We start from the raw sequence: 27,555 nt of genomic DNA, 5'->3' as shown, positions 1-27,555 counted from the left end.
CATTGTGCTTTACAAGCGTGTTTTACAGCTTCTTTGAATCCAGGTCAACTTCACCACAGCATGACGTCAGACTTCAACTTTTATGTATGTTTTTTTTAATTGCAAAAATAGTCATAAGAATACAGTCAAGGATAGGGTCTTACAATTAGGAGAATGTAGTAATTTTATAACTTCCCCGAAAAATAATAAAAACTTAAAAGGAGGAATGTTGAGCACGTGAAGTTCTACTTGAGTTTTGTTTTTTCTAATCAGGAAATGACACATCAGCTTTGACTTTTAAACGATTGGGTTAATTTATAAGAACCACACAGACTGATATTTTTAACTATGGAAGCTTTTTTCTCTATGACGACCCTCCCCCTTGTAATTTTAAGACATTCTTTTGGTTAAAAAATAAGTCGCTTTTATTTCGCTAATATTATGACTATTCTTGTAATTAAAAATGATCGTAACCTGATACTTGTACTCCGTCGGACATCCCACAGAAGGCCTGATTGAAATAAAAGCCACTTTTTGAAAATATTAGTATTTTCTTTGTAAGACCAGAAAGCGAGACAATAAAATCAGTGCAAAAAGGAACTGGTATGAAAATAAAAATCTGAGATTTTGTTTCCAAGTCATATCGCCCAGCCCTAGTTGGGTGCTGAAGCAGCATGTTTATTTCCATCAGCTGAAGTGCACAAATGTATCTGATCTAAGAGAGTGTGGGTCCTGAACGCCTCGTGGTGCGTTTGCGTGTGTAAATGAGAGTCGCGTGCAGTGGACCTGCTGCTAACAGTGCGTTAGCTTTCCTGCTGCCCTCCGGTGGGAGTGCTGCATGTGCTTTAATTGAACTGTGTGTACGCCCGTTAGCGGAGGACTCTTAATTTTAACATGTTGTTTGAGATAATCTGTCATTCTCATTCCAAACTATTTTATTTATCACTATGTAACGTGTTTTTTTTAAAGCAATTGGTCTAAGGAACAAAACGAAATGAAATGTATTTTCTGGCTTTCAGAGGCCTTTGAGAGGCTTAAGCTCTTTAATCTTCCCTCACACCATCCGATTTCCTCCCCGCTGCAGGCGTAACGAACCGCCATCTTAAACAATCCATGAATGTGAACTGTATATTGATGAATATTGCACGACATTAAGTAGACACTGCCACTGATCAGCTGCGACTGAACGAGTGCTGTGCTTCTCAGTATTGAAAGGAGCATGGTGAGAGCTGGTGCTGTGTGTAGGAGTGTCGCTCAACACACTTGTTGCTGTACCTCCCTCCCCCTCACCCCCCATCCCAAGAAGTCCTCTCGGTCTGCCGATGTTTATCCTTCTCAGCTTATGCCGACATTCTCTATCGGAGGCTTCGCTGCAGCGGCCCAGTAATCACTGGACGTGTGTGTGTGTGCGAGTGTGTCAGGCATTGCTGTGAGAGACTGAGTGAGTGGGACTCTTGGTGGAGACTGGTGCCAAGCAGTTTATTACGGGTCTCTCACAAAGGGATCAGTCATGTTTTGGTTGGTTTTACTTCTTTTCTTCTTCTCCTCTGTGTTTGATAAGCACTTTGAACCTTCTGTCTGTCAGAGGAGTGTGTAGCTGTACATAGCAATTTCCTGTAACAACAAGTGCTCCTTGTTCAGTCTGGATATTTAGTTTTGTTGGATTTACTTTATAGAGCATTACATTGTTGTAGAATTCAAATGAAAAATAAACTAGCTGAACCAAAGCAATGGGTTTTATCTGGTTCCTGCTTTCACAGACAATTACCATCACAATGTCTCCCACGTGCCACGCCCACAGGAGCTGCAATCAGCAAACACCTGCTGGAACTGCCTGACTGCTGACTTCAAGATAAATATTTCTTAATCCAATGCTTCGTTCCAGTTAAACTCAAAACTCCAACTTCCCAGTCCAAAAAAAAAAAAAAGGAGAAAAATAAACTGCAAATTTGCTCAAATTGCAAAGTGGAAATTTGTATATATAAAATGGCACTGTGTCTCCTGCCATTAAGGATTCTCCAGGTCTGGATACATTATTTGAAAACATTTATATTTCTCTGTTCCAGTCATGTTTATCTGTTTATCCACTTACTCATCCATTCATCTGTCAGTTTGTCAATCCGTCTATTATATTTGCTCCTTAATAGTTTGAGTCAAACATCAGCTGCAAATCTACAGTGAACTTTTACATTTCAAGTAAAAAAAAAAAGTCTGGAGTTATGTTGGAACCCTGTGAATATCTGCTGGCGAATCAAAGACGACAACAGATACTTTGATCGTGTTTAATGCATGTTCTCTTGTACAGCTTTGGAAATCAAGAAAATCTTAAGTTACTAACACCAATGCCTACTTACCAAATGCAAAGTCAAGTGGATTACATGACAAAAAGAGAACAACCAAGAAAAAAAAAATCAAGATCCAAAAGCAACTAATGCTTTATTAAGCAAGTCATGCTCACTGATGTTGAAGAGTGGAGGTGTCCTTACTGGCCCAAAGAAACAACACGGGGAGAGGGGAGGTGATGACCCTCCTGACGGTTACTAGACTTCATATCACAGCACAGAAACGGGACATCTGTACCACAATCAGCAGCGGCGGCGGACTAAGAGCAAGCGGAGGCGGCTGGACCTGCTCGACTGTGCAACGTCCGGCATCAAGAGGCAGAGCTGCATGTTATTTTATCGTAGGTTTGCTAAAAAAAACAACAAAAAAAACACCACAAAGAACACTCTGAGCAAAAACATTGCTTACTTGTTTTAGTAAGGCCGGACAACGACGGTCAATAAAGCAGTCATATGCATGTAAATATCAAAGGCTAGTTAGTGAAGAGGACCTTTCAGTTTGGTCTGAAGTAAGAAGACTGGTCATGTGACGAGAGCAAGTCTGTAACTCCTGTTCAACCTGATCTCCTGTGCAAAGAGTTGCCCCTCAAAGAGCTTTCTCTAGGTAAATAAAATCTGGTCTCACTCTTGGAGCAGAGAAAGAAAAAAAACACCTTAAAGTCATAATTCATAATGAGAGGATTATATTGTTTCTCAGCCAACAACATTACGAATCTCCCTGCAACATCTTTAGAAACTATTTTTAAAAAAAATAGACATGGCTTCACCAGCCGACTGTTCCCTTTATAAAAACTCACACGTATATGTACAGCGGATTAGATAAGAAAAGATTCTCACAACCTGGAGAACAGCGCCACCTCCCTGCCAACCAGACCTACTGCGGGGTAATGTCCATGAAAGCACATGTTGGAACGAGGATTGTCACAGGAGACTCCTGCCGCTGCGGTGAGGCTGATCCAGGAGCTCAGGCTGCAGTATGTACAGGCGATGGCCTCAGACATGGTGGATCGCTGTGCTTCAACTCACACTGGAACCAGGGTTTCAGTCACTCGCAGCATGGAGGACTCACACTGATGACTGATCCCAGACCTGCAAACCAGCAACACAGAAAAATATGACAGGAAAGTTGGGAAAAGCAGTTTTTACTGAGACAGGAATAAGTATTGCATTAACAGCTGTAACAAACATTTATAAAAGTGTTGGACACTTTAACATCAGGATAAATGGGATTAAACTGCTGTAACATTACATTATAGAGGAAGATCATTCAAACTGCTGAAGTTCAAAAGTTTTCATGTCCCTTGAACCTTAAACACAGGAGAAAATATCTGGAACATTACGGTTGTATAGTGATGCCCCTGTCATGTTCAATCAAGAGATGAATGTAAAAACAAAAAATATATATAAAGGCTGTGGAATAAATCAGTAACCATATATATTGCGATAGACACATGGTCAATATCAGTAGATAATATGTCTGATAGAATATTCAATGTGAAGAATATTCAATGAACGCCGATCCAGAACTGCACAGCATTCTGGGAGAAGAAAAAGCTTTAGCTGCTCAACCTCCAATACAATTCTCGTCTGGTTGAATTGTATTATATTAAAACGGTTCAAGGAGCATAAACATGTCTGAGAGGCTCTGTGCTTCATGTTGCTTTATTCAGGATGTTTCACCTGTTTTCTGCTTCATGCAACACCTGGCAGCCTGTTTTCAGAACCACTGGGATCCCACCATACGGACCTTGTTAACGGGGGCTAGCTGTGTCCGGACGGACCCAGCATGGAGTCGAGTGCTGTCCCCAAATCTCCCAGGAGATCGCTCCCTGCGACTGTCCAGCACCCTGCCGGGGGACTTCTCTCTGTCCAGGGGACGAGCAGGAGACTTGTCTCTTCTGAACTCTGTGCGACCCTCCCGGTAACGGTGCGGGGTGCTCGGCTCCCGGTGCAAACCGTCATGGCTGCCGGGGCCCGAAGTCAAGCGCTTGGTGATGTGCTCCGTGTAGGTGGGGGGGCCTCGCTTACTGGGGCTGCTGCAGACGACAGAGCAGAGAGGAACGGCTTCACTGCCTGACCGTGATCCTGTCATATTAACTTTAGATGTCAGTCAGCTGACCTTTGACCCACAAAGATGTTGGTGATAAAAAAACACCTAACTTGGTGTTAGATGGCTCAGCGTTGCCATGGACACAGTTGGGTTGGATGACAAGCCAATAACAATATATATCTTGATAGACATGTGATCAATATCAATCGATTAACACGTCCAGGAGATCATTTCACTGAACTCCGGTCCAGAACCGCAAAGTATTCTGGGGGATTTAGGCAGATTTTAGTTGTCAACTTCCAAGCTAAGCAAGATTGGTGGCATCAATTAACTCACTCCTTGGTTACCTAGCAACAACCTGTTGAGTAACTTGCACAGCAGCAGTTTAGTAGTTTCATAACTACTTAACAATAAAATAATAATAATAAAAAAACCCAGCATGGAATGAAAACAGTGAATAAATCAGAAACGGCCATGCCCGTAGTTTAGCTGTATTTCAGATATTAAAGCAAAACTCTAATCAATAATTATTGATATCGACCGATAAGTAACATTTGTATAGAGATAACCTGCCATGAATGCTCAGGCTAACAGTTCTTCTGTTACGGTAAGTTGTTTCTTCACCATTAGCACATTTAGCAGCACGTACACGAGCTTGATTGATAGACCTAAGACGGTGGTTTCTGACAGCAAACTGTGTGTTTCTGCAGTAGCAGCACTGGACGGAGGTGGAGGAGCTCAACTGTTTTCCATAGACTTTCTGTCAGCAACGATTTTAACACGTCTGTGAGAAAACGTGAGTTTGTAACAGTTACACAGTGCAGCTTTAAATGGAGAGTCTGTGTGTTTGGTAACGATGTGTTGTGCTGTCAGCTGACCCTCGGCTGGAGCCGGTCCTCTGCAGCTCTCCAGACTCTCTGATCAGGCTGCCCTTGCAGCAGATGACCCTCAGCTTGCTCTGGTAGGAGGAGGCCAGGTAAACGGCTCCAGAGGAGATGGCCGGGCCGAGGTAGCGCGGGTTGGGAATGTCCAGGTGGGCCAGCACCGCGGGGCTGGAAACATGAACAGAGTCTTAAGAGCTTCCAGCTGCCAAGCACAAAGACTTTTAGATGAGTTACGAAGTGATTGATCTGCCTCACCACACTGCTGCGTGTCCCTGGACTTCAATCACATCCAGGGAGTTGAAGTAGGTGACAAACAGGTAGGGCTCTCTGTAGGCTGCAGTACAGGACACACACAGTTATTCAACATAAAGACAGACGGAGCTGAGAGAAAAAGGAAACGAACAGGATGAAAGTTGCTCTTACCAAAAGACAGAGGCACACGGCTCCACTTGATTTCATTGGTCCGACTTCTTCGTCCGTACGAATCCACAAATAAACCAAACTCTGTCACAAAACATGTGTTACAGCCACAGGAAATAAAACCATGGTGGTTGTGAAGACAATAGACACCAACAGTTCACTGGGAAAATGTTGAGAAACATGACGAGCTGAGGATGGTTTGATTTCCATGACGAACCATCAGATCTGAGCAGAATTCACAGCCATTCAGCCAAACTACCACTTTTTCTTTTACGTAAAACGGAAGTGGTAGTTCTTTTTAAATCATCATTTTCATATTTATCACAATAGCAACACAAAATATCACAATAAAATTCCAAGTCCCTGTCGCTCTCCTCTAATGCTGAATTAAAACATTACTTTGTCAGAGTTTGCACAAGCATCCAAAATAAAAATGCATAACATGATCTGACATCAATTGTTCAAAACACAGAGGCAACAATTATTTGTACAAATTGAAAAATACTAAAACACAACTTAGATTTAAAAATAAATCTTCTGGCAGAATAGTATTTTTTTTTAGTACAGTTTCAAGATAAGCCATGACAGTCTGTGTTTTCTGAACCAAACTGCTTTTTCTATGAGCCAGCTGAGCAGCAGTGAGCAGCTCCACGCAGCAGCACTTCTCTGGCATCTTGTTGATAATAAATGTAAACGATCAGAATGATCAGACGGTGTATTTTTGTGTTTTCAGAATCTTTTTAAATCTTGCTATGTGGAACATGTTGGTTATCTCCATCCAGCTGCAGATTCCTGAACTGTGACAGAAGGAGCAAGAGAAGAAAAACTAAACACTTTCACATCCCAGTTTACCTCTAAATGTTTTGAAGCTTCAACAGTATTTGAGTGATTTTCATTTATCTTTTTGATTCCTGTCAACACTTAGCATATAATTTCATTCAACTGGCAAATACATCAAATGTATTTGAATATTTAGAGTTTTGGCCCTCTCTTCTTCTGACTGTTTTTTAGACTAAAGCTGATTCTGCCTGTCCTCCCACTAACAGATCGTCTTTATCCGCTACAGACTCAGATCCACTTGCTGCCAATAAGCTCTGCACTGGTGGAGACTGATCAATACTTTCATCCTCTATGTGCAACATTCTTAGCAACCTTTCCTCCTGCATGTCAAGTTGTTTTGATGCAAAGTGGTTTCAGGAAAGGAAATGATTTCAGGCACATCTGCTCCCCTCACTTCAACTGGATCATTTCTGATCCAGTTGTAATTCATACATATTTAATTTTTTTTTTACTTATATGGATATCATTAAAAAAAAACCTGAAGCTGCAAAGCACAAGATTTGCATCCCAGTAAAAACGCAGTGTACCTATAATGTTTTTATAATTTTATGTTCTGTCAGTTCCTGGTGACAGGACGGTGTGTGTTTGAACTCACCATGGAAACAGAGAAGGTATTCCTCCTTCTGCATGCTGCTGGCCACCTGTAAGATGGCGATGGGGAAGCTGTGAGAAGAGGCTGCGAACACGGCCGAGGCCAGCGACACGTCGTTCTTGTCCAGGAACTCTGCAGGACGGGAGGAACCAGAGGGATTCAGGGTTACCTGCAGTCTCCAGAAGAGAACACACACACACACACGCACACACACACACACTTTGTTTGCATTCTTACCCTCGAGCACATACTGCTTCATCTCGATCTCGTAGAACTTGTTGGTGCCGATGATGATGCTGTAGCTGGTCAGATGGATGCAGCTGCACGGCTCCAGAGTTTCGATTTCCTGTCAGTCGAGAAATGTTGTACAACGAGAAAATGAAACGGGAGTGAGGCCAGACGCTATGGACTGAAGTCAGATTCAAGGATCGTAATGTGTTAAACTTTTTCACATTTTGCTACATTACAACCTCAGACAGATCAACACAATGTAGGGCAAAGTTTTTAAGAGGAATACAAATGATTTTGTTGACAAATCAAAATCTTTTAGTGTGGCGTGCATTAATATCCAACCCCAGTGAGGTAAAAGTTTCTAACTAGAATTTAGCTGCAAGTCCTTGGAAGTTTGTATCAGTTTTTGTTTCTATCTCATTCATTCCATCTAGACAATTAACTTTTTGTCCATTCATTTCAATCTTAGTGAGTGGAAAACATCAGTAAATGGCAGTTTTACGACAGTGTTGTCACAAATTCTCAATTAGATTCAGGTCTGTACTTTGACTGGGCCATTCTAAGAGAGATCACCTGGATTAAAAAATTTAATCAGAACTCAGCAGCTTGGTCACATGTGGAGGATGTAATGACTACTGAACACTGACCTCCATAATAAAATAATGTCAATTATTTGTACATTTGCAAAGTACTGGAAATTCCTCCTTTGTTGCCCATTTACCCTAAAAATGAGGTTTCATTATACATATTTTATTTATGCCAAATAAAAATCTGTTTCATGTAGTAGTGAATATGAATGTCCACATTAATGTACTATCTGCTGATTACAATTAGCCATAGCAATTATAATCCATAAAAGCCATCAAACTACAGTATACATCTTTATGTACATATTTGTGTTCAACGATAGAAAAAAAAATCACCATTTTGTAACACCTCCAGTATTTTGTAATACAGATTGTTGTAATACAGCATATTTACACATTTGCAGAACATACACAGGTCATAATTTGCACTCCACAGAACAAACACCTTCCTTCAGGAAGTTTCTGGGTGTTAAAGTACAAAAAGATTTTAAGTTTCATCATCAAACCACTCATTCCTGTCACACTCTCTCCATCATTAGTAAACACGTCATGTTTCTCTCCCAAACCCTGAGCTCACCTTGCGGATGCAGTATTTGTTGAGATTGTCGTTGTAGCGCAGTATGGTGATCTTGTTGGGCATCGCGGCGCATATACACGGCCCGTTGTCAACCTGGAAGCAGAACATTTACCTGTCAGGTCCGGCGATCAAGTTTCCCATCGCCGTGGCAGCACATGTGCATAAACACACACAGCCTGCTGCATGGTGAACTGCAGACTTACCCTGCCAGCAGCAAACAGATGGCAGCCTTTCACCGTCTCAAAGATGTAGGGAGCAAGTTCAGTCTGGCTGGGCAGGTGGGACTGGGCCAGAGACTGCTTCACTCTCTTAATCTCCACCAGACACAGAGCTCTCTCATCCCCTGCAGCGCACACACACACACACACACGCACACACACACATTACCAAACCACAGGTTACAGACAGGTCTTTGGTTTCTAAGGAGTCTCCTGTCCTTTATAATGAAAAGAGTGCACCCACATGTTAAAATATGATACCTCACTATAACTGTATGGTATCATATTTTATTAGCCTTTATTTAGTCCATCTCAGAATCATTTTAGCAGCTATTTATTTAAAGGTGCAGTACAACGCGTTACCAGGCACATAGTGCACATTGAGAAGACCTCTACCAGCAACAACATCTGGACTGAAATTCTCCAGCGGAGCTCGCCGGAGCACCAACAGGCAAAACCAAAGTCGGACATGTTACCAACAATCATCAGGAGTTTCTCCTGCTCTTTGATGATCTGGATCTGAAAAACGGATCCCAGACCCGGGATGTGAGTCAGTGAGTTCTTGATGACATTCAGAGCGTACAGCCCCTCCTCAGACCCCACCAGGACGATCTATACAACAGGCAGACACACACTTACTCAGCTAGTTGGAAAACTACTTTTGACCTGTATTCAGGGTCATGACATCTGGTACCTGATCCGTTAGAGGAAGAGTGCAGTTAATATCCAGTCTGTCGTCTCCCTCCAGCTTCAGCAGAGAGTTTCCAAGCAGCTTCTGTAAGATCAGACAGAAACAGGTGAGCGGTCAGCTCCAGAGGGGCAGCGGCAGGTTTACAGGGTCAGAGGAGGGATCAAGTCACAAATCTGTCTTCTTCCAAAACAAAACAAAAATAAAAAAAAATAAGTACAACAGTTACAAGGCGATTTCAGAGGAAATGTAGAAAATAAAACTCCAAAGTGATTTGGGAAAGAACGCAGAGTTTAACCCGATTTCAGAGTTTTAACAAAGAACTGGGAGCAGAGATCACCTCTCTACTGGCACACATACGCTGATGTTTCATTTATGCTAACTTCAACTGGAATTGAAGAAAAAGGTTTGTGTTACTAATGAAGTAAAATAAGTTTAGTTAAAATCCTACTATATTCTGTAAAGGCATTTCTCAAAATATTCCAATTTAAATAGATTGTGACTTTCAGGGTTTAAGTGAAGAAATATTCTTACATTTGATATTTCATCTGGAGGTATAACTATTTTTGAAATGATGTTTTTGAGACTAATCTCAATATTTAAATTGTTTTTGGGCCTCCTCACCTATGTTCAATCAATTAATCAATCAATCAATCACATTTTATTTGTATAGCACATTTCAGCAGCAAGGCATTTCAAAGTGCTTTACATAATTAAAATAAAAACAGCATGTGAGTGAATAAACAGTTATAAAGACAAAGAGATTTTTTAAAATTTTTTTTCTTCTTTTTTTTCAGAAAAAGAAAAAAGGTTAAAAAAGATAAAAACATTAAAACCCGCACCCCTTATAGGACTTCAGTAAAACGTCTCACACCTCAGAGTTTTAGTTAAGATGTCATTTAACAAGGATTCTCACACCCCTAGATTTGTTTAACTGGGACGTTTTCCGGGGGGGCTTTACATATATAGTGTGAAAGAGAAATAAAAAGAAGTTAACTAGATGAAAAGTAAAGGTAAAAACATAAAAACATCGAAGACATCAAAACCCACACTCTAATCATAATTTAGCCATAAGCAGCTCTAAACAGGTGGGTTTTAAGTTGAGATTTAAAAGCACCCAGTGTTTCAGCTGTTTTACAGTTTTCTGGAAGTTTGTTCCAAATTTGTGGTGCATAGAAGCTGAATGCTGCTTCTCCTCGTTTGGTTCTGGGGATGCAGAACAGACCAGAACCAGAAGATCTGAGGGGTCTAGACGGTTGGTACAGCAATAACAGATATTTAAGGTATTGTGGTGCTAAACCGTTCAGTGATTTATAAACTAACAACAGTATTTTAAAGTCTATTCTCTGAGCTACAGGGAACCGTGTAGGGACTTTAAAACTGGTGTTATGTGCTCTATCCTCCTGGTTTTAGTAAGAACGTGAGCAGCAGCTTCTGGATCAGCTGCAGCTGTTTGATTGATTTTTTAGTCAGACCTGTGAAGACGCTGCTGCAGTAATCAATGCGGCTAAAGATAAACGCATGGATGAGTTTCTCTAGATCGCGCTGAGACATAAGTCCTCTAATCCTAGAGATGTTCTTCAGGTGATAGAAGGCCGACTTTGTGACTGTCTTAATGTGGCTCTGAAGGTTCAGGTCAGAGTCCATCACTACTCCCAGGTTTCGGCCTGATCGCTGGTTTTCAGTTGTAATAACTGAAGCTGTGCATTGATTCTGGTTCGCTCCTCTTTAGGTCCAAAGATAATAACTTCAGTTCTGTTTCTGTTCAGCTGGAGAAAGTTTTGGCACATCCACACATTTATCTGTTCTAAGCATCTATTCAGTGATTGGATGGGTTCAGAGTCACCTGGTGACATCATGATGTAGAGCTGTGTATCACGCGCAGAGTTAAGGTAGCTAATCCTATTTCCTGTTATAATCTGAGCCAGTGGGAGCATATAAATATTGAAAAGAAGGGGTCCTAGGATTGAATCTTGGGGTACCCCACATGTGACCTTTGACCTCTCTGATGAGAAGTTTCCGATTGAAACAAAGAAATCTCTGTTCTTTATGTAGGATTCAAACCAGTGGAGCACTGGACCGGAGAGTCCGACCCAACTCTCCAGTTGATTCAGTAAAATGTCGTGGTCAACAGTGTCGAAAGCTGCACTGAGGTCCAACAGAACCAGCACTGTGGTTCTCCCACAGTCTGTATTTATATGGATGTCATTGAACACTTTGACTAGGCCGTCTCTGTGCTGTGGTGAGCACGAAAACCAGACTGGAAGGAGTCAAAGCAGTTTGTTATTGTTAGGAAGTTATTTAATTGTTTAAAAACAGCTTTTTCAATCATTTTGCTGATGAATGGGAGGTTGGAGATCGGCCTGTAATTCTGCAGTAGGGATTTGTCTAGATTGTTCTTTTTTTTCAGTGGTTTGACAACTGCTGTTTTCAAAGCCTGGGGGAAAACACCTGAAGAGAGCGATAAGTTACTATTTGGATCAGATCATTAGCAACAACAGGCAGGACTTTCTTAAAGAAATGTGTGGGTAGGACATCCAGACAGCAGGAACCGGAGCTTAATTGACTTATAATTTCCTCTAGGGTTTTATAATTTAGTAGTTGAAATTTGGTAAATTTTCCTGCATTTGTTTTGTTTGGGCACAGCATTGGTTCTGTCTTTGGAGTGGATGTGCAGATTAATCCTCTGATCTTTTGAATTTTCTCTGAAAAGAAACTTGAAAACTTGTTGCAGGCGGCATTAGATTGAAGTTCAGGCGGCAACGTCATCGGAAGATTTGTGAGCCTGTCAACAGTAGCAAATAGAGATCGAGCATTGTTAATGTTTTTGTTTATGACATCTGCAAAGAAAGCCTCTCTTGCATGTTTTAGTGTTGTGTGATAGTTACGTAGTCTTTCCTTGTAGATGTCATAATAAACGTGCAGTTGAGTTTTACCCCATCTCCGTTCGGCCCTACGGAAGAATAGTCTTGCAGATTGAACTGTTTGTGCATTTCTCCATGGAGATTTCTTCCTACCAGTCACAACCCTTACTTTAGTGGGGGCAATGTAATCAATGATATCTGAAAGTTTGCACTGAAAATCATCTACCAACTTATTTACGTCATTATAGCTTAAGGACGAGGAAGAAGAGTAGATTTGATTAAATGTTTCTGCTGTGTTTTCTGTGAAAGTACATTTTGTGATAGTGGCTTTTTGTCTAAGTGGGTTGACGGATAAAAACTGTCAAAGAAAACAGCAAAGTGGTCCGACAGTCTCTGTAACTATTTCCAAAGTTACAGAGACTTTGGAAATATTCACACCCTCAGTGGCCCTAATATGCCATCGCACAAAATAATACTGCTTCACTCACCATAACTAAACGTGTAATTATGATTATTATGACAGGCCTAACTCTAACTAGCTTGGAAATTATAAAATTTTTTAACTGTACACAGATATATGACATATTCTGGAGTTGGATAACTTGAATTAGGCATAATACAGCGTAACATTATTAAACTGAAATGTTCTTCAGTGATAATATCCAAATCATGACCAAAATAAGCTCCTTGATAAATAAGATCATAAACTTTGTTTGTATTAGGTTCAGATCATGTATCTAATCATTTATAAAAACATCAACTCTAGTTTCTGTCAGCCAGTGTGTCTCAGCTCCAACCAGACAGATTTTTTCTGGTAACATTATAACTATTATTCTTGTATTATTTTGACTTTGGGGTCATATTATGATATTATTCCTGTATAATTACAACTAAATTCTTGTATTATTTTAACTTCATGTAGCAAAGCTCTAAAACTTTAACAGATAAGTAGGATTTATACACAATGGTGATTGTTGGTTGTCTGATGACAGATGGGCTCTGAAGACAATTGACAGGACTGAATTGTACTTAGAGACGCCAAAGTAAAGTGGACTGAATATAAATGCATGCCAACATTTTCAAATTTTATATGCAAACCATTTAAAAAAAAACATTTATCATAAATCACTGCATCACTGACCAAAGCAGTTTCAGGGGGTGTGAATACGTTTGCAAGGCATTGTGTGTTGGTGAGAAAAAAATTCAGTTTGGTCTCAGTTTCATACAGGATGAGGTTAGCAGTGGGGAGGAAGAGTGGCAGCAGGTGAGGTGAAAGCAGGAGGAACAAACAACACAACAACAGGCGGGTGCAGTACAGTGATCCTCAGACAGTCTGCGCTCCTGTCTCTCTCCAAACTCTTTACCTGAACCAGTGGAGACAGAAGCATTTGTCTTTTGCACGCAACGGCCTACATGTGTAAGGAAAGGCCGAGGTATCGGAACCACGCAGAAAATCAACAAATCATGCCCATATATGGGACATACAGCGCGGCATGATGGAAAGCAACAAACAGGAGTGAAAGAGACAAAGAGAAGAGAAAAAGAAGAGAGAACAGTTAATGGCATATGCATGTGAAATTAGAGGTCAGTATCTGAATCTTTAAATGAATCCTTAAAGGGGCAGTATTATGTAAAATGCACTTTTCAGAGCTTGACATCATGTTATAACGTTATTCACTAATCAAAAACATATGAAGTGTTGCCTTGATTCTTTCATGAACGTTTGAGAGATTCTTTAATCTCCATGGCAACCATTCAGATGGGCAAAACACCTGGGTGGACCTTGCTTCGCCTTCAAGATGCAGCTTCTCCTCAGAGCTGCAGTTTACAAGCTTCCACCTCACCGAGCAGCGCCCCCCTCCCCTCCGACTTCCCCACTCAGCTCCTTCAGACTAGCCAGCAACAATTAGCAAACACCTGGTGCAACTGGACATCTGCTGAGCTCATTATATTAGCTACTTCTCAGTGAAAACAACAGTACTAATGTTTGAACTCAAGAAGATTTTAGAAATCAATATTTGGTGGAACAACCAGGAGGTTTTCAGCGGGGTTCAGTGCAGTGGGCTCTTCGTTTTTTCTAGAACTGTATACGTAGAATATTTTTAACAAATTAAGTCAACAGTTACTTGATTATGCTATAAAATGCCACTATGTGGTTGAAAACACATAATGCTGCCCCTTTAAAATGACTGAAGACATTCAGTGTGTTAATGAATCTTCCCTCTTGTGTGAATGTGAGACATCCAGCATCTAAGCAGCGAGCTACAGCAATACTCACTGCATCGGCCTCGGCCTTCTCCCGCGCGGCTCGGCCCCCGGCCACCACCGACTCCATCACGGCCACCCAGCGCTGCTTGTCGGGGAAACTGGGGGCCATGAAGTAGACAGCCTGACCAGGCCAGCAGGGTGTATGGCAGCGGGACTCCAGCTTCAGGACGTATGCAACATCTGGCACAAAGGAAGTTATAGAAAGGCGAAAAAGTTCAGAATTCACTTCATCCTTTTTTTAAAAAAGAATGACAAAATGTGACAATAACATAAAAACTTAAATATAAACAAAAACTAATAAGCAGGTAATGGGTAGTGGGAATGATTGGAGATGAAGACAAAGGGAGTCTACCAGACTTGGCGGTGTTTGGCAGCTCAGAGGCTCCGACTGCTCCATGAATCATCACCTCTCCCTCTGACAGACACAAGTCAAACTCCTCCAGAGGCTTCACAGAGTCTGAAAGGCAAAGGGACCAGGAACAAGCAGTGGGTAGATGGTAGCGCTTGTATTTTCAAGTATCCAACAATCGTTCACTCATTGTTTAACCTTCTCTTGGCTCAATCTCGTAGATGGAAACTTTAGTGCCGTCCAGAACCACATACTTTCTCTCCCAACCCTGACCCCGCTTCCCGTTCCTGCCACACACGGAAAAGGAACATTAAATAACAAAAAAGTACAGGAGATATGTGTTACTGTACTTACAGGAAGTGTTATTTTTATTACATGTGGTAAACCCTCAACTATTGTACATATTTGTCTTACCACCATAAACATTGAGGAAGACGGTGATAAAAACAACTTAAGAACTCCAAGCTCACTATTACAGATGACTGGCAAGAAGTATTGCACTTTTACACAATTTTTCTTTAGATGTACTAGTATCTAAGCAGTTTTTATACAACACTGGGTGACAGAACATAATGAATGGTGCCTGTGTTGTGCTCTGACAACCAGGAAACTTTCAAAAGGGGGAGTTGGATTCAGGTACCGTCTGATTAGCTCCCAGAAGCATTTTACTGGCAGAGAACAATGGAAAAATACTATTTTTGCTAAAGACTTTCACTCTCCCTGTATTAGCCTGGCTATAGCTGACCTGGGTTGCTTCATCCAGCCCTCCAGGTGCATGTGGCCGCCGGCTTCTTTGATCTGCTGGCCTGGAGAGCTGCCTTTGTCTCTACACAGTCCCTCAGAGAGGTGCAGAGAGCAGTCGCTGGACATGCCGCAGGTGGCTGGAAGGCAGGCCGAGCACTTCGGATGGCACAGAGCGTGGCATTCTGCAGAGAGACACAAACACTCAATGCAAGGCCATGTGTGGAAGACCTGAGAGTAGAATATATCAAAGGAATATATTTAAAAGCACTTTGAAGTGTTAACTGTACCAAATTTAAGCAAAGTTATTAAAGGGGTATCATTACATTACTTACTTCAGCTGTCGCTAAATGTTATATTAGATACAATTTAAGAAATTTGACTTTGTAATTTTTTTAACTTTGTAAAGCCTTGAAATTTGGCCTCTGTATCTTTAAGAAACTCCTGCTCTTTTTGAAGCTCCGCCTTCAGGAAGTAATCACAGCATCGCTCTTCTGTTAACCCTTTCATATTGTTTTTACCAGAGTTGCTCTGAGAAGTAGCTTGTAAAATCAGCTCAGCAGATGTACAGTTCTGCTCGACTTACCGTCAGTACAGCGTAGGGCTGATCTGGTGTTCATTTTATTGATTAATAACTGGTTAGAAAAAGGTGCTCAATAGAAGCATTTTTTCATACAATCTGAATCAGGCGAAGCTAAATTTTGCCACTTGAGTTCTGGGTAGAACAAATTTACAGACAGTGAAGGTTTTTCATCTTAAATGCAAAGTGTAAATACTTTTAGCACAGGTTTTGTTTAATTACTGCTCTGTGTTGCTTTTTCAGCCTTTTTTTTTACAGTCTGTGACCTCCAGTTAACGATTAGTCGATTAATAAATTCGTTGACAATTATTTTAATAATCGATTCATCAGATTGATTATGCAGTTGTATATAAATAGATCTAGTTTACATGAGGTTTGTGTGTTCTCTGACTCACCGAGGCAAGTCGCCGCTTGGCGGCCAAAGTGAACAGTATCCAGGCACACGGTGCACTTGGCGGCCCTCATGTTGAGCCCCACTGTGAACCGGTGAGGGGTGTTGTGGTGGAGCACCCGCTCTCTCTCCCTCTCTCGGTCTCGCTGACTGTCCTTCAGACGACGGCTGTACTCTGAATACAGACAGGGAACACGGTGAGGGCGCGCCGCTCCGCTCCGCCCCGCCCAGGTACATCCAAAACCTCAACACCTTAGAGCGTCATGCTGCAAAAGGAACTGGAAGATGTTGAGCAGAATGCGTATGCAAGTAAACTCTGAAGGCAAAAACGCTTGAAAGGTCAACTCGTTTAATTGTTTGCTTTGGATTGTGCTCACTTTGCTGATTTTTAAAGGGATTATCCAGTCGGTGTGAAGTCTCTTCATTGTTATACGGAGAAAAAAAATCTCTTCCATGAGCAATAAAATGCCGTTTTGGAGCTGATTATCATATTGATCCTCTCACTTTACAATGATCAAATAAAACAGGTCAAATGAATTGAACTGAATTGAAATGGGAAGTGGTTTTAATTTGGAAAGATTATTTGCACAAAAATAATCCCACTCAGAAATACTCATTTTAAAAATCCATCCTTTCATTTGAAAGTATTTATTCAGTGATGGGGAAAAATACATGTTAAGAAGTAATTGTCCTTAATTAAGTTAACTGGTCTAACAGTTACCCCAAATAATCCCCTTTATATAAAAATAACCAAAACTTTTAGTCTAAATTTAAATTAGTCAGTTTCTAGGAACGTCTAATCCACCGCTTTCTGTTGGCTTGGAGAATAAATAATTATGTACGTATTTTAGACACTAGGCTAGCTAGACAAAAACCCATATTTATCTTCCACATAGTGAAATAAAAACAACTTAAGTTCACTAATCAAGAACTACAGCAAAGAGTTTCCATAACAACCACTAGATAGCTAGTTATCATTTGGGAGTCATGCTTAAAAAATATATATTTTCTACCCTTTACTAGAAATCTACCAAAATCTTAACTAGAACTGTGTTCATCATTGCAAAGAGACTACCTTTAATCTTATTTATCAGATTTTTACATTTCTGTCTGGATTGAAGGTTTTCATAGGAACGGTAGAACTTCTGTGTCTCCTTTCAGGAACACAGAGCTAAATTTGTTCAAATATTGTTTGAAGAACAGAAAAATTGACTCCAAAGTATCAGGATCCTCATCAAACAATAGCTTAACAGAATAAAAAGAACTGCCAACAAATTGCGCAGATTTGTATTAGGTTTAAATTGTTTTCTCTCCACACAGTTGCAACATAAATTGTGACATTTTATTAACCAAATGTTGAACTTTTGGACTCCACAGTGAAAACCTGTGGGTTGATTTGCCTTAATGCAATGCAGCTGTGTCATGTGAAGCTGCTCATAAACCAGCAGATGATATGCAGAAAGAAAATTCATTAGATGTCACAGTCAGTGAAATCTGTCCTCGCCTGCATTTTGGTGATGTTAAGCGTCGTCATAATGAATTCAGGAAAAATCTAACAGCCAGGTACATTTCTCAGCTGACAGCTCCTGCGTGGGAGAGATGAGAGGTTAGCCTTCTCATCAGTCCCTCCCCCATGTAAATAAACACCAACACAGACAGCCGAGCACAAAGAGAAAAGGACAGAGTCAAAATTCACGCTTCACTGTCAAACCCCGCACCATTAATTCTACCGTTACATCAACCAATGATTTACACATCAATAAAACCAGACGCCCCTCTCTTTTAACAACCACCAAAGCTTTTGATTAACTTTAGCTTCTTTACTTGAAGGTTTGCTGTAGTCACATTGCTCCATTGTTCCATCAGCAGGGGACCGCTCTGAAACGCTTGGGCTTGAGCAAGGCCATTCTTTGTGGCCTTGTGGCCAAAAGGCAAATGAACAGTATCTTTAAAAAGATACTTTCTAAATCTAATTGACCAAAACGGCTACAAAAAATGATCCACGAGAATTTAGGTCTGGTAATTTTGTAGTGGCTCAAAGCCTCTGCGCTTTGATTTTAGTTTTCTTGTGGCTATTTTTCTTATGGAAAATAGTGATCAGGCCTGAAATCTGCGTGTAGTGATGGACTCACACCTGAACCTTCAGAGACACAAAATCAGCCTTCTACCACCTGAAACAACATTTCTAGGATTGAAGGGCTAATGTCCCAGCAAGATCTAGAGAAACTTATCCATGCGTTTATCTTTAGTCACACTGATTACTGCAACAGCGTCTTCACAGGTCTGACTAAAAAGCAAAAATCAGTCCTCCTGCTGCAGCTGATCCAGAACACTGCTGCTGGTGTTCTCACTAAAACCAGGAAGATGGAGAACATCACACCAGTTTTAAAGTCCCTCTACTTGCTCCCTGTAACTCAGAGAACAGACTCTAAAATACTGTGTTAGTTTATAAATCACTGAACGGTTTAGCACCACAATACATTAAAGATCTGCTGTTGTTGTATCAACCTTCCAGAACCTCTCAGGTTTTCTGGTTCTGATCTGCTTTGCTTTCCCAGAATAAACCAAGAAGCAGCATTCAGCTTCTATGCACCACAAATCTGTAACAAACTGCCAGAAAACTGCAAAACAGCTGAAACACTGAGTTCCTTTGAGATGCCATTGATTCATAGTAACTGGAACATTGATGTATATTTGCTTGCTGATTTAGACAAAATTTAATATTTATTGCTTGTTTCTTAATTGGTTAATGGAACTTACTTTTATGGAGTAAAACACTTTGACTTGATGGTGAAATCTGCCATAGAAGTAAACTCTGGACTTATTGTCATCTTGAAACATGGTAGTAGCTGCATCATGCAGTGGAGTCACCTTTCTTTATCAGAGGCTGATCATGTGCATTAGGGTATTTGGTTGACATCCAGTTTGTCCTGCACATCTAAATGTTTTGTGTTCATTTGTCTTATAAACACGACTGGATAAAACCTTTAGCTCAGAATGTAGTTTCCAATAATTTGTGCATTGCAGAGTTTATCACATGGTGCATCTCAGTGTATGGTGTGAAGTTTAGGTGGGACTGGAGTCGGCTAAATAACAGAGAAAGGTTCTGGGAATGAGACTGAAAAGCAGCAACTGGGATCAAAAAGTGCTACAGATTTCTAAAGCTTTGCACTGAAGCCTTTCAGCCACCTCTGACGAACATGATGCAACCCGACAGTTCAAATAGTGCAGAGCTTTTAAAATCTGGCCAAAAAAGGAGAAAAGAGATCAAACTGCGGAGACCATGACTTTGTACAACTTACTTTCAAAAGTGACCCTCCTTCTCTCTGAAAGGTGTGTAAAAGAGGATAGTAGAGGTTTTGTAAATGAATCTTTCAAATGTTATTGATATCAGCTTGTAGTCATGCTGCATTTGTGCTGTGTCAACATGTGTTTCATCGTCAGGCTGTATTTAAGAGTCCTGTGAGACTAGAGCCGTGGTGGAGGCTGTCTCTGACTCACCCTCTGGTGTCGGTGTGTCCTTCCTGCGTCCTGAGTTGGAGGGTGCCAGGCCCGTCGGGCCCTGCTGGTGCTCAGGAGACTTCACCATGGCAGACATGATGATCTGCTGCCGTGCTGCGGCAGGGTTCGCAGTGCTGCCGTGATCCTTATACTGGAGAGCTGAGCGCAGAGTCATTAGATGAACTTGCATTGTTATGTAATCCTCACCTCTATTGCAAAGATGACTTTAAGAAGAGGGACAAATCTTTTCCTTGTGGTCAACCAAAAACAAACATTTACCACATGCTTAAGGTTCTTTCTGACATGGATTCATTAGTTTTTTCCCTCAATTTATTTATTCATTTTTATCAATGTGCACATACACAGCCTTAAAGGCACGTAAAATAACTTAGAATAAAGGCAACTTTTATTGCAGCAGCAAAATCTCATACTGGCAATTTTAGAAACATCCTTTAATCAAGGATGTTTATTCAACATCCTTGATTTTAATCAACATCACATCCATTCAGTGGGAGGGAAGCCACATGCTGAGAAACAACTGCTTTTAACAACATTAGAAGTGGCCCAACATATTCTCCCTGCGCTTGAATGGATTCTTTCTGGCTACACAGCCTTTCTATCAGAAACATTAATTTTAGGTGAGGCCAAGTAGGAATTTAGCAATCAGGTAACTTAGTGCTAGATAGCACAGAGTCCATAGCCAAGAACAACAAAAAAAACAACTACCTTTTAACTAACCCTGCTTTATTTCTGCTCACACTGAGTCCTCTGCATTTCAACCATGGTTTAGGTTTCTCAGTGTGGTGTCAGGGCAGATGTAGGTTCTCATCCACAATAGTGGCCACCAGCCAAGAGAAATTGATCTATGTGTCACCTCAAAAGTATGCCTTGAGGAAACAGCAATTCATGAATTACTAATTAGAAGTTTCTAGAAAAAACATAAATCTAAACAAAATGCTTCAAGTGTATTTATTTCAAATGGATTGTAAGAGGTACCAAATATGATGTTAAAAATATTTATTCTTTGATATAGTAGTTTTTCCGTGTGCTCAAATTAAAAGTTTGATTTTTCTAAACTGTTCAGCGTAAGATCATGCTACTGCAATATTAAGGCTTTTAAGTGTCTTCTGTTTTAGATTGCTAAACATAATTCAGTGTAAGCTGGTGCAGGTCAGTCCCACCTTCTTCTCTCAGAGATCTCAGCTCTGCTCTCATTTTCTGCAGAGCGTCTTCCAGCTCAGAGCAGCGAGTGCGCTCTTTATCCAGAGCCGCCTTCATGTCGCTGTACTGCAGAGGCACCGGCTGGATGGGGGGCACGGGGGAGACCTGACCTTGACCCTGACTCTGGCCCTGTGCCTGGGCCTGAGCAGCCATGGCGGCCAACAGGTCCTCTCGCCTTCGTCCAAAAAGACCCTGAAACGACACAATGCAAACAAAAACAGAGAGAAACACAGTGGAGAATGGCTCCAAGGTTATCAGCCGGCATGCTTCAGACATCTTTGCTTGTATTTCATAAAAACAGCAGGATTCGTCGTGCGAATGGAGCTTACTTTTTTCTTCTTGGAGCCTCCGTGGGCCTGGGATTGGAGGAAGTCGATGAGCTTGGTTTGCTGGGTGATGGTTCCTTCCATTTTCACCTTCTCATGAGAGTATACAGCCTGCAGGTGGAGCTAAGTGAACATCACTACTGCCATGAATTTCTCCTCTAGTAATTCACTTCACACAGAGGGTGACAGAGAGACATGGAGATGGGTGGAAAGAAAGGGGGACTGTGTGCCACGGGGGAGTTATGTAATACTGTGGACCAGAACAGATAACGACACAAAGGTTTACACTAACTTTAGCGTATTCATATGTCAGTGCTGATCGGGAGCTCTCATATCTCTAATATATGTGTATTGACCCCCCCAACCCCCCACATGCCAGCTGTGGTGCATGCACATGCCAAGTAGAAGCACCTGGATGTTCTCCAGCTGGTATTCCAAGTCAGTCCTCTCTGTTTTGAGTAAATCGGTCTGGTCCAAAGCATCCTGCAGCCCCTGGGTCAGGCGGAATATGTGGGTCTTCTGGGCGTCCAGCTGCTGCTGTAGTTTCTCTTGCTGCGTAGGGAAAAACAGCTGTTCACATCATTATCTGGATAATGATGTGAACATTATTATCTATAATGTTAGGGTGTTTTCACACCTGATAGTAGTAGACCAGGGTTTGTTTGGAGACCACAGTTGCAACATTTGTTACATTTTCAGTTGATGCGGTTCGCTTTCACACTGCAACCCTTTGAAAAACCTGCTACATCAAGTACCACAGAAGAAAGCAACACGAAACTTCCAAAGAAGACAGTGAGTGTAACTTTCTTCACAAAATGTAAACAAAAATGGAGTGGCGTCAAATTTTAGTGGTTGTAGGACTTCTCTTTTATTTTGGCAAAAGACTGTAAGACATTTCTCCTGCTAGTGCTACACATGAATCTTTCACAACAGATTCATGTGTCCAAAAGGTCCATTCACAACATCCTTGTCTAGTCTGCTTCAATTAAACTATGTTTGCCTGATTTGTTTGGAAAGGTGGGAGTAGATAATCAAACTCTGATCCGGACCAAAAAAGTGAACTTTGGTCGGTTGTAGTGAACAATAGAGCAGTTCGAATGCATATGTGAATGCCAAGCAGACTGGAGACCATTCCAAAAACAGGAAGCAGACTATAGTGGAGGGCATTCTGGGCAAATACAACCAAATAAATTGTGTAAAGTCAACTGCTAGCAAGAGAAATGTCTCGCCAGCAGTCTCGCTGATCTTTTGCCAAAGACAAAAGAGAAATCCTATAACCATCAAAATCCATTTCTGTTCAGATTTTGTGAAGATGGAAGTTGCGCTCAGTGTCTTCCTTGGATGTTTCTTCTGTGGCTGTTGGTGCAGCGCCCCCAGAGGCAAGAGGATGAACAGGTTTTTCAAAGGGTTTGCTTAGTTGGACACAGTGCAGTGTGGAAGCAACCCTCACCAGCTAAAAATGTAACAAATGTTGCAACTTTGCTCCCCAAACAAACCAAGTATACAGGTGGGAAAACACCTTTAGGTCTGGATACTGAGTGTTTGCTAAGTATTTGCTTTTAGCAGGGTTTCTGTATTAATTGTAAAGCTAACACATGAAGAAAACAACAGAGACATCACAAAGCATTAAAAATATCTGCATGTGAGGTGGAAACACAGGAGGGCTCAGAGACAGCACTGCACCTCCTCCAGCAGTCTCTGCTTCACGTCCCTCTCACTCTCCAGCTTCTGTTGCAAACTCCGGGCGTTCATCTCCAGCATAGAGTGCTTCTTTTCCAAATCATTTAACTTAGGAACACAAGAAAAAGCCGTAAGTTTGAAATTTGCAAACAGCAAGGTAAAATGTTTGTTGTACAGTGTAGAAAAGCGTACAGTGTCTGCAAGGCTCTCGGCTTTGAGTTTCTGGTCTTTAAGGGCTTGCTGCAGGGCCAAAATCTCAGCTTTGTGCTCTTTCACGGCTTGCTCCACAGCCTGACGAGACTCAGAGCATCGCTGCTCCGTACGCAGCCTGAAACACAGAAGACAAACTTACCTACAAGATTTCTTAAACTTTTGAGGACCTAATGTTGGGGGGCATTCGTTATTTTTATCTGTTACTCTGAGTGACGGAGAACAGATCAGTAGAGCATGTTTTAATACTCTTTTACTGCACCAAGTGTTCATTGCACTGCTATTCGCTGTCTATAAAATCAGAGAAAATAAATCAGATTTTTTCCAGAAATAAATTCAAACAGACCCAAGGGAATACGCCCAAAGCTTGTTGATTTCATTGTGTGTAGGTGGAACCGGAGCCAACATCAATATCAACTGAGACATTAAGATAAAAAAATGTTGGGTATTTCTAGTAATTCAAGCACTTGTTTTAAAATATAGCGTGTCTTGTTACTAAAAAAAATGTATTCTCACAGCACAGATCACTCACCCTTACACGGCGGTGTAGTCTACCTGTTCTGTTTCTCAGTGTCCAGCAGCCTCTGGACCTCCCTGGTCCTCCTCTCAGCCTGGCTCTTCTCGTCCTCCAGTGTGGCCCTCCAGGCCTCCCACTGCCGCTCCTTCTCCAGCAGCTCATCGTTCAGGCTCTCCAGCTCCACAACCTGCTCCTCCAGCATGGTGCACGTGGTCTTCAGAGTCTCCAGGTTCTGTTCACATCAGATGGTATGTTACGTTATGCTGTATGCAAATGAAGACTCAAGCAATGAAGAAGCCATTAAGCAAAAAACATGCTCCAAAATGAGTTTCAGTCATTTCAGTGGAGACTTTATATATTTCATCTTAATCTGACAGGAAGTTCACAAAATAGTTCATAATATCAATACTTTACTAAAAAATATAGACAGATGCAATCAAGAGTAATGATGTAATGTAAGTGAATACTTATGTGAATGTTGGTTTTCTATTTTTAATAAATTTACAAAATGCTCAACAATCTTTTTCCACTGTCAGAACAAGAAGGAAAGGAAACGGATTCATTTACAATTTGGAATAAGGATGTAACACAACAAAACAAAATCTGGAAAAAGTGAAGTGCTGTGAATACTTTCCACATGCATGAAAAGTAATATTAAAATTAAATATAATTCTATTTGGTTTATTTATGAAGCGCCATTTCCCAGCAAATATCACCTTAAGGCACTTTGGGAAGAAAAATCACTTTATTTCAATCATGAATACATTCCTACTGATCTCGGTCATCAAACGGTGCACTAATATCTGTTAATTATTCAAATTAGTTTAAAAAGTTTCTATCTTAGGAGATGGATTGCATTGAGTCACTGACTTGCAGCATTCACTCCTCCTGTACAAACATGGCAACAGAAACTCGCTGGTGTCGTGTTGTTGATTTTACAGCAATCCCTCAAATAACATCTCAAGCTTAAGAGATGTGCTTATTTCTAACATCACAAAGTTAAAGTCAAACATCTCTCATCTGGTAGGTAGACCTAAGAACCAATGGGAGGAAAGTGAAGAGACAAATTAATTTCCCCGATGTTCCTTGGAAGAAACATACACTATTCTCAGAAAGTCAGTCAGGAAGCAGGCTTTGTAAATGTATGAGGCTGTGCCAATGCCCTTTGGCAAAACTTAGCTACACTTGTCAGCATAGTTGACAAATATGAATTATAAGTTTAAAGCAAATTTCTTTGTATCCCTTTAGAATAAAACATTATTTCCAGCAAAATCCATGGATGACAACGATAACTGACATTTCTGAAACGTAACAGAGGCGTTGCTGGGGAGGACGATGGTACCATTTCCTCCACACATTTGTCCCTGGTAGAAGCTTTAGAGCATTTAAAGATAAAATTTAAATGCTCTACACAAACATAGTATATGCTGTGTTTGCAGGAAGAACTTGAGACCATTACAGCTAAAAACCCTTCATCTCCTGCCTTCCTCAAAGCCACAACATCTTAAATATTGTAAGAAGGGATGACAGCATTACAAAGTGGTAAAAGCTTTCTCAAACAGACATTTGCAATAAACAACAGGCTGGAATTGCAAGTAAGTACTTTGAGTTTTTTTTCTGTCAGCAATGAAATAAAAGTTTAAATAATAAAGTAAGAATCCATTTTAGTTTCAATCATTTGTTTATTTGAAATGTTCAAAGCAGCCAAACTGACCACAGTCCTGAAGCACTAAATTATGCATCTTCAACAAGAGACTTGGAAAGTGACAAAGTATAAAAGTTTTATCCGAGGATGACTGGCATCAGGTCATACATGGTTTATAAAGGATGGAAAGAGTTACTTTTTCAGGTAGATTGCAGCTTGCAAAATGTGAAAATATCTGGGTTAAATGGAAAAAAAAACCCACAAAGTAAAACATATAATTGTCTGCCCTCATTTTAAATAATAACACAAACTAGTGCAGCTGCTCAGCTTGTTTGCATCTGTATTCTGACGGATGTTTGAACGCAGCAGGGCCTAGAAAGACCTGTGTTTCACGTCTTACGGTGCATTGCTTTAGAAAAAGAGTTTGAAGACAAATATAGCCTCTGCCGGTGCAGCAGCAACACCACGGCCCTCTGAAGTCCAACGCTTCCACAGCTGACACGACCTGGGAGTGATGGGGATGACACATCCCTCCCACACACCACCCCGTCCCTCGTCTATGACTTCCATCGCTGGTTACACAACCAGCAGGGCTGAGAGCGATGCTGGACACCCACACACACATCCTCCCACAGGGCCAGCGCTCACATCACGCTGCCTCATCTCTCTGTTTCACTGCAGCCAGAATAAAACATAACCAACACCAAAATAACATAAGACTTTCACAGGCTTGATTTACACTTAACCCTGTTAGACACAAGATGTTGAGGTCGCCCATGGATAATATCACGGTGGGTATCTCAGGTAAAGTGAAGACTTAGGGTGCATTCACACCAGGCCCATTTAATCTGACCTCCAGTCGGTTCGTCTAGAGTCCGGTTTGTTTGGGGAGGTGTGAATGCGCAATCAAACTGTGATGCGGACCAGAAAAACGAACTCTGGTCCACATATAAACCTCGGTCTAGGCTCAGTTTAAGTGAACTCCGGTGCATGTTTGAATGTCTGGATTCCAAGCGAACCAGAGACTCTGCTCCAAAAGCAGGACGTGGGCTATAACGTAGGGCATTCTGGGTAAATACAACCAAAACAAGCGCGCGAGCCAAACACTAGCGGAAGACATGGCTCATGGTGCAGTCTGAAAGCGAACCACACCAGCTGAAAATGTGACTAAAGTTGTAATTTTGGTCCCCAATCAAACCTCGTCTACCGGACTATCAGTGTGAAAACATCCATAGCCTCTAGATGTGAGAGTGAAGTCCAGAGGAGACACGGACCAGAAGACAAACTGAAGCATCCTGTTGAAAGGAGTTCACTGTTTTAACAAAACACAGATAATTTTTTGTGACAATTATTATTACAGAAATGAATCCAAACCTAGGGTATATCCAAGTATTGTTGTAAAATGTTGGCCAAACAGTAAATTCTAAAACTGGGCAGAGACATTTGCTGCTTGTGTGTTTACTTGCTAAAAGACTCACACATCCAAGGTGTTACAGAAAATGAAGGGAAAACGGTTGCTTTGTCTGGTTGTGATCCATGTCAACATCTTACATGGTTTGTTTTTCTTTCTTTCACATCCTTATGCTACTTCGGACCTCAGACACAGTTTTCATTTACTTGGAACAGTTTCCTGTTCCAGTCGGCTTGTACGATCTCCAATTGTCTCCCAGCAACAGGTACAGCTTCGTCTTCAGCTTGGAAAGCAGCTATTCCCTGATTTACCGTAAAAACATTCATTTGTCCTGAACTCATTCAAACTTTTTCATGTCGCGACAACAAACTTCAACCTATTTCACTGGATTTTTAAAGTAGGTCAAGACAAAGCAGTTCATTATTCTGAGAAGCTCCCTCTGT

The 27,555-nt window shown here is 41.1% G+C and overlaps 1 protein-coding gene across 6 annotated transcripts in view; it reads right to left on the bottom strand.

The window, feature by feature from the left end:
- Positions 1–2,247: 2,247 nt before the first annotated feature.
- citb (citron rho-interacting serine/threonine kinase b) overlaps positions 2,248–27,555 on the bottom strand; it is a 61,557-nt gene continuing 36,249 nt past the window's right edge. The window contains exons 17-40 of one of the 6 annotated variants that reach the window (XM_081611292.1): positions 24,095–24,288; positions 23,522–23,657; positions 23,333–23,437; positions 22,061–22,201; positions 21,653–21,760; positions 21,284–21,515; positions 20,103–20,261; positions 19,904–19,927; positions 16,606–16,776; positions 15,635–15,815; positions 15,088–15,176; positions 14,893–14,997; positions 14,551–14,720; positions 9,415–9,495; positions 9,197–9,332; positions 8,706–8,845; positions 8,503–8,595; positions 7,345–7,453; positions 7,111–7,239; positions 5,679–5,759; positions 5,511–5,589; positions 5,250–5,423; positions 4,069–4,357; positions 2,248–3,410 (exon numbers count right to left, since the gene is read on the bottom strand). In XM_081611292.1, the coding sequence (XP_081467418.1) occupies positions 3,387–3,410; positions 4,069–4,357; positions 5,250–5,423; positions 5,511–5,589; positions 5,679–5,759; positions 7,111–7,239; positions 7,345–7,453; positions 8,503–8,595; positions 8,706–8,845; positions 9,197–9,332; positions 9,415–9,495; positions 14,551–14,720; positions 14,893–14,997; positions 15,088–15,176; positions 15,635–15,815; positions 16,606–16,776; positions 19,904–19,927; positions 20,103–20,261; positions 21,284–21,515; positions 21,653–21,760; positions 22,061–22,201; positions 23,333–23,437; positions 23,522–23,657; positions 24,095–24,288 (3,150 nt within the window). In that variant the 3' untranslated portion in view covers positions 2,248–3,386. Of the gene's footprint in view, positions 3,411–4,068; positions 4,358–5,249; positions 5,424–5,510; positions 5,590–5,678; positions 5,760–5,779; positions 6,473–7,110; positions 7,240–7,344; positions 7,454–8,502; positions 8,596–8,705; positions 8,846–9,196; positions 9,333–9,414; positions 9,496–14,550; positions 14,721–14,892; positions 14,998–15,087; positions 15,177–15,634; positions 15,816–16,605; positions 16,777–19,903; positions 19,928–20,102; positions 20,262–21,283; positions 21,516–21,652; positions 21,773–22,060; positions 22,202–23,332; positions 23,438–23,521; positions 23,658–24,094; positions 24,289–27,555 lie in introns of those variants that run through there. The other 5 variants (XM_081611291.1, XM_081611295.1, XM_081611294.1 and 2 more) reach the window with 5 other exon arrangements.

The sequence above is a fragment of the Poecilia reticulata genome, chromosome 9 (genome assembly GCF_904066995.2).
Source record: "Poecilia reticulata chromosome 9, P_reticulata-male-v2, whole genome shotgun sequence".
NCBI lineage: Eukaryota > Metazoa > Chordata > Actinopteri > Cyprinodontiformes > Poeciliidae > Poecilia > Poecilia reticulata.
This window is presented reverse-complemented; position numbering and strand designations above follow the sequence as displayed.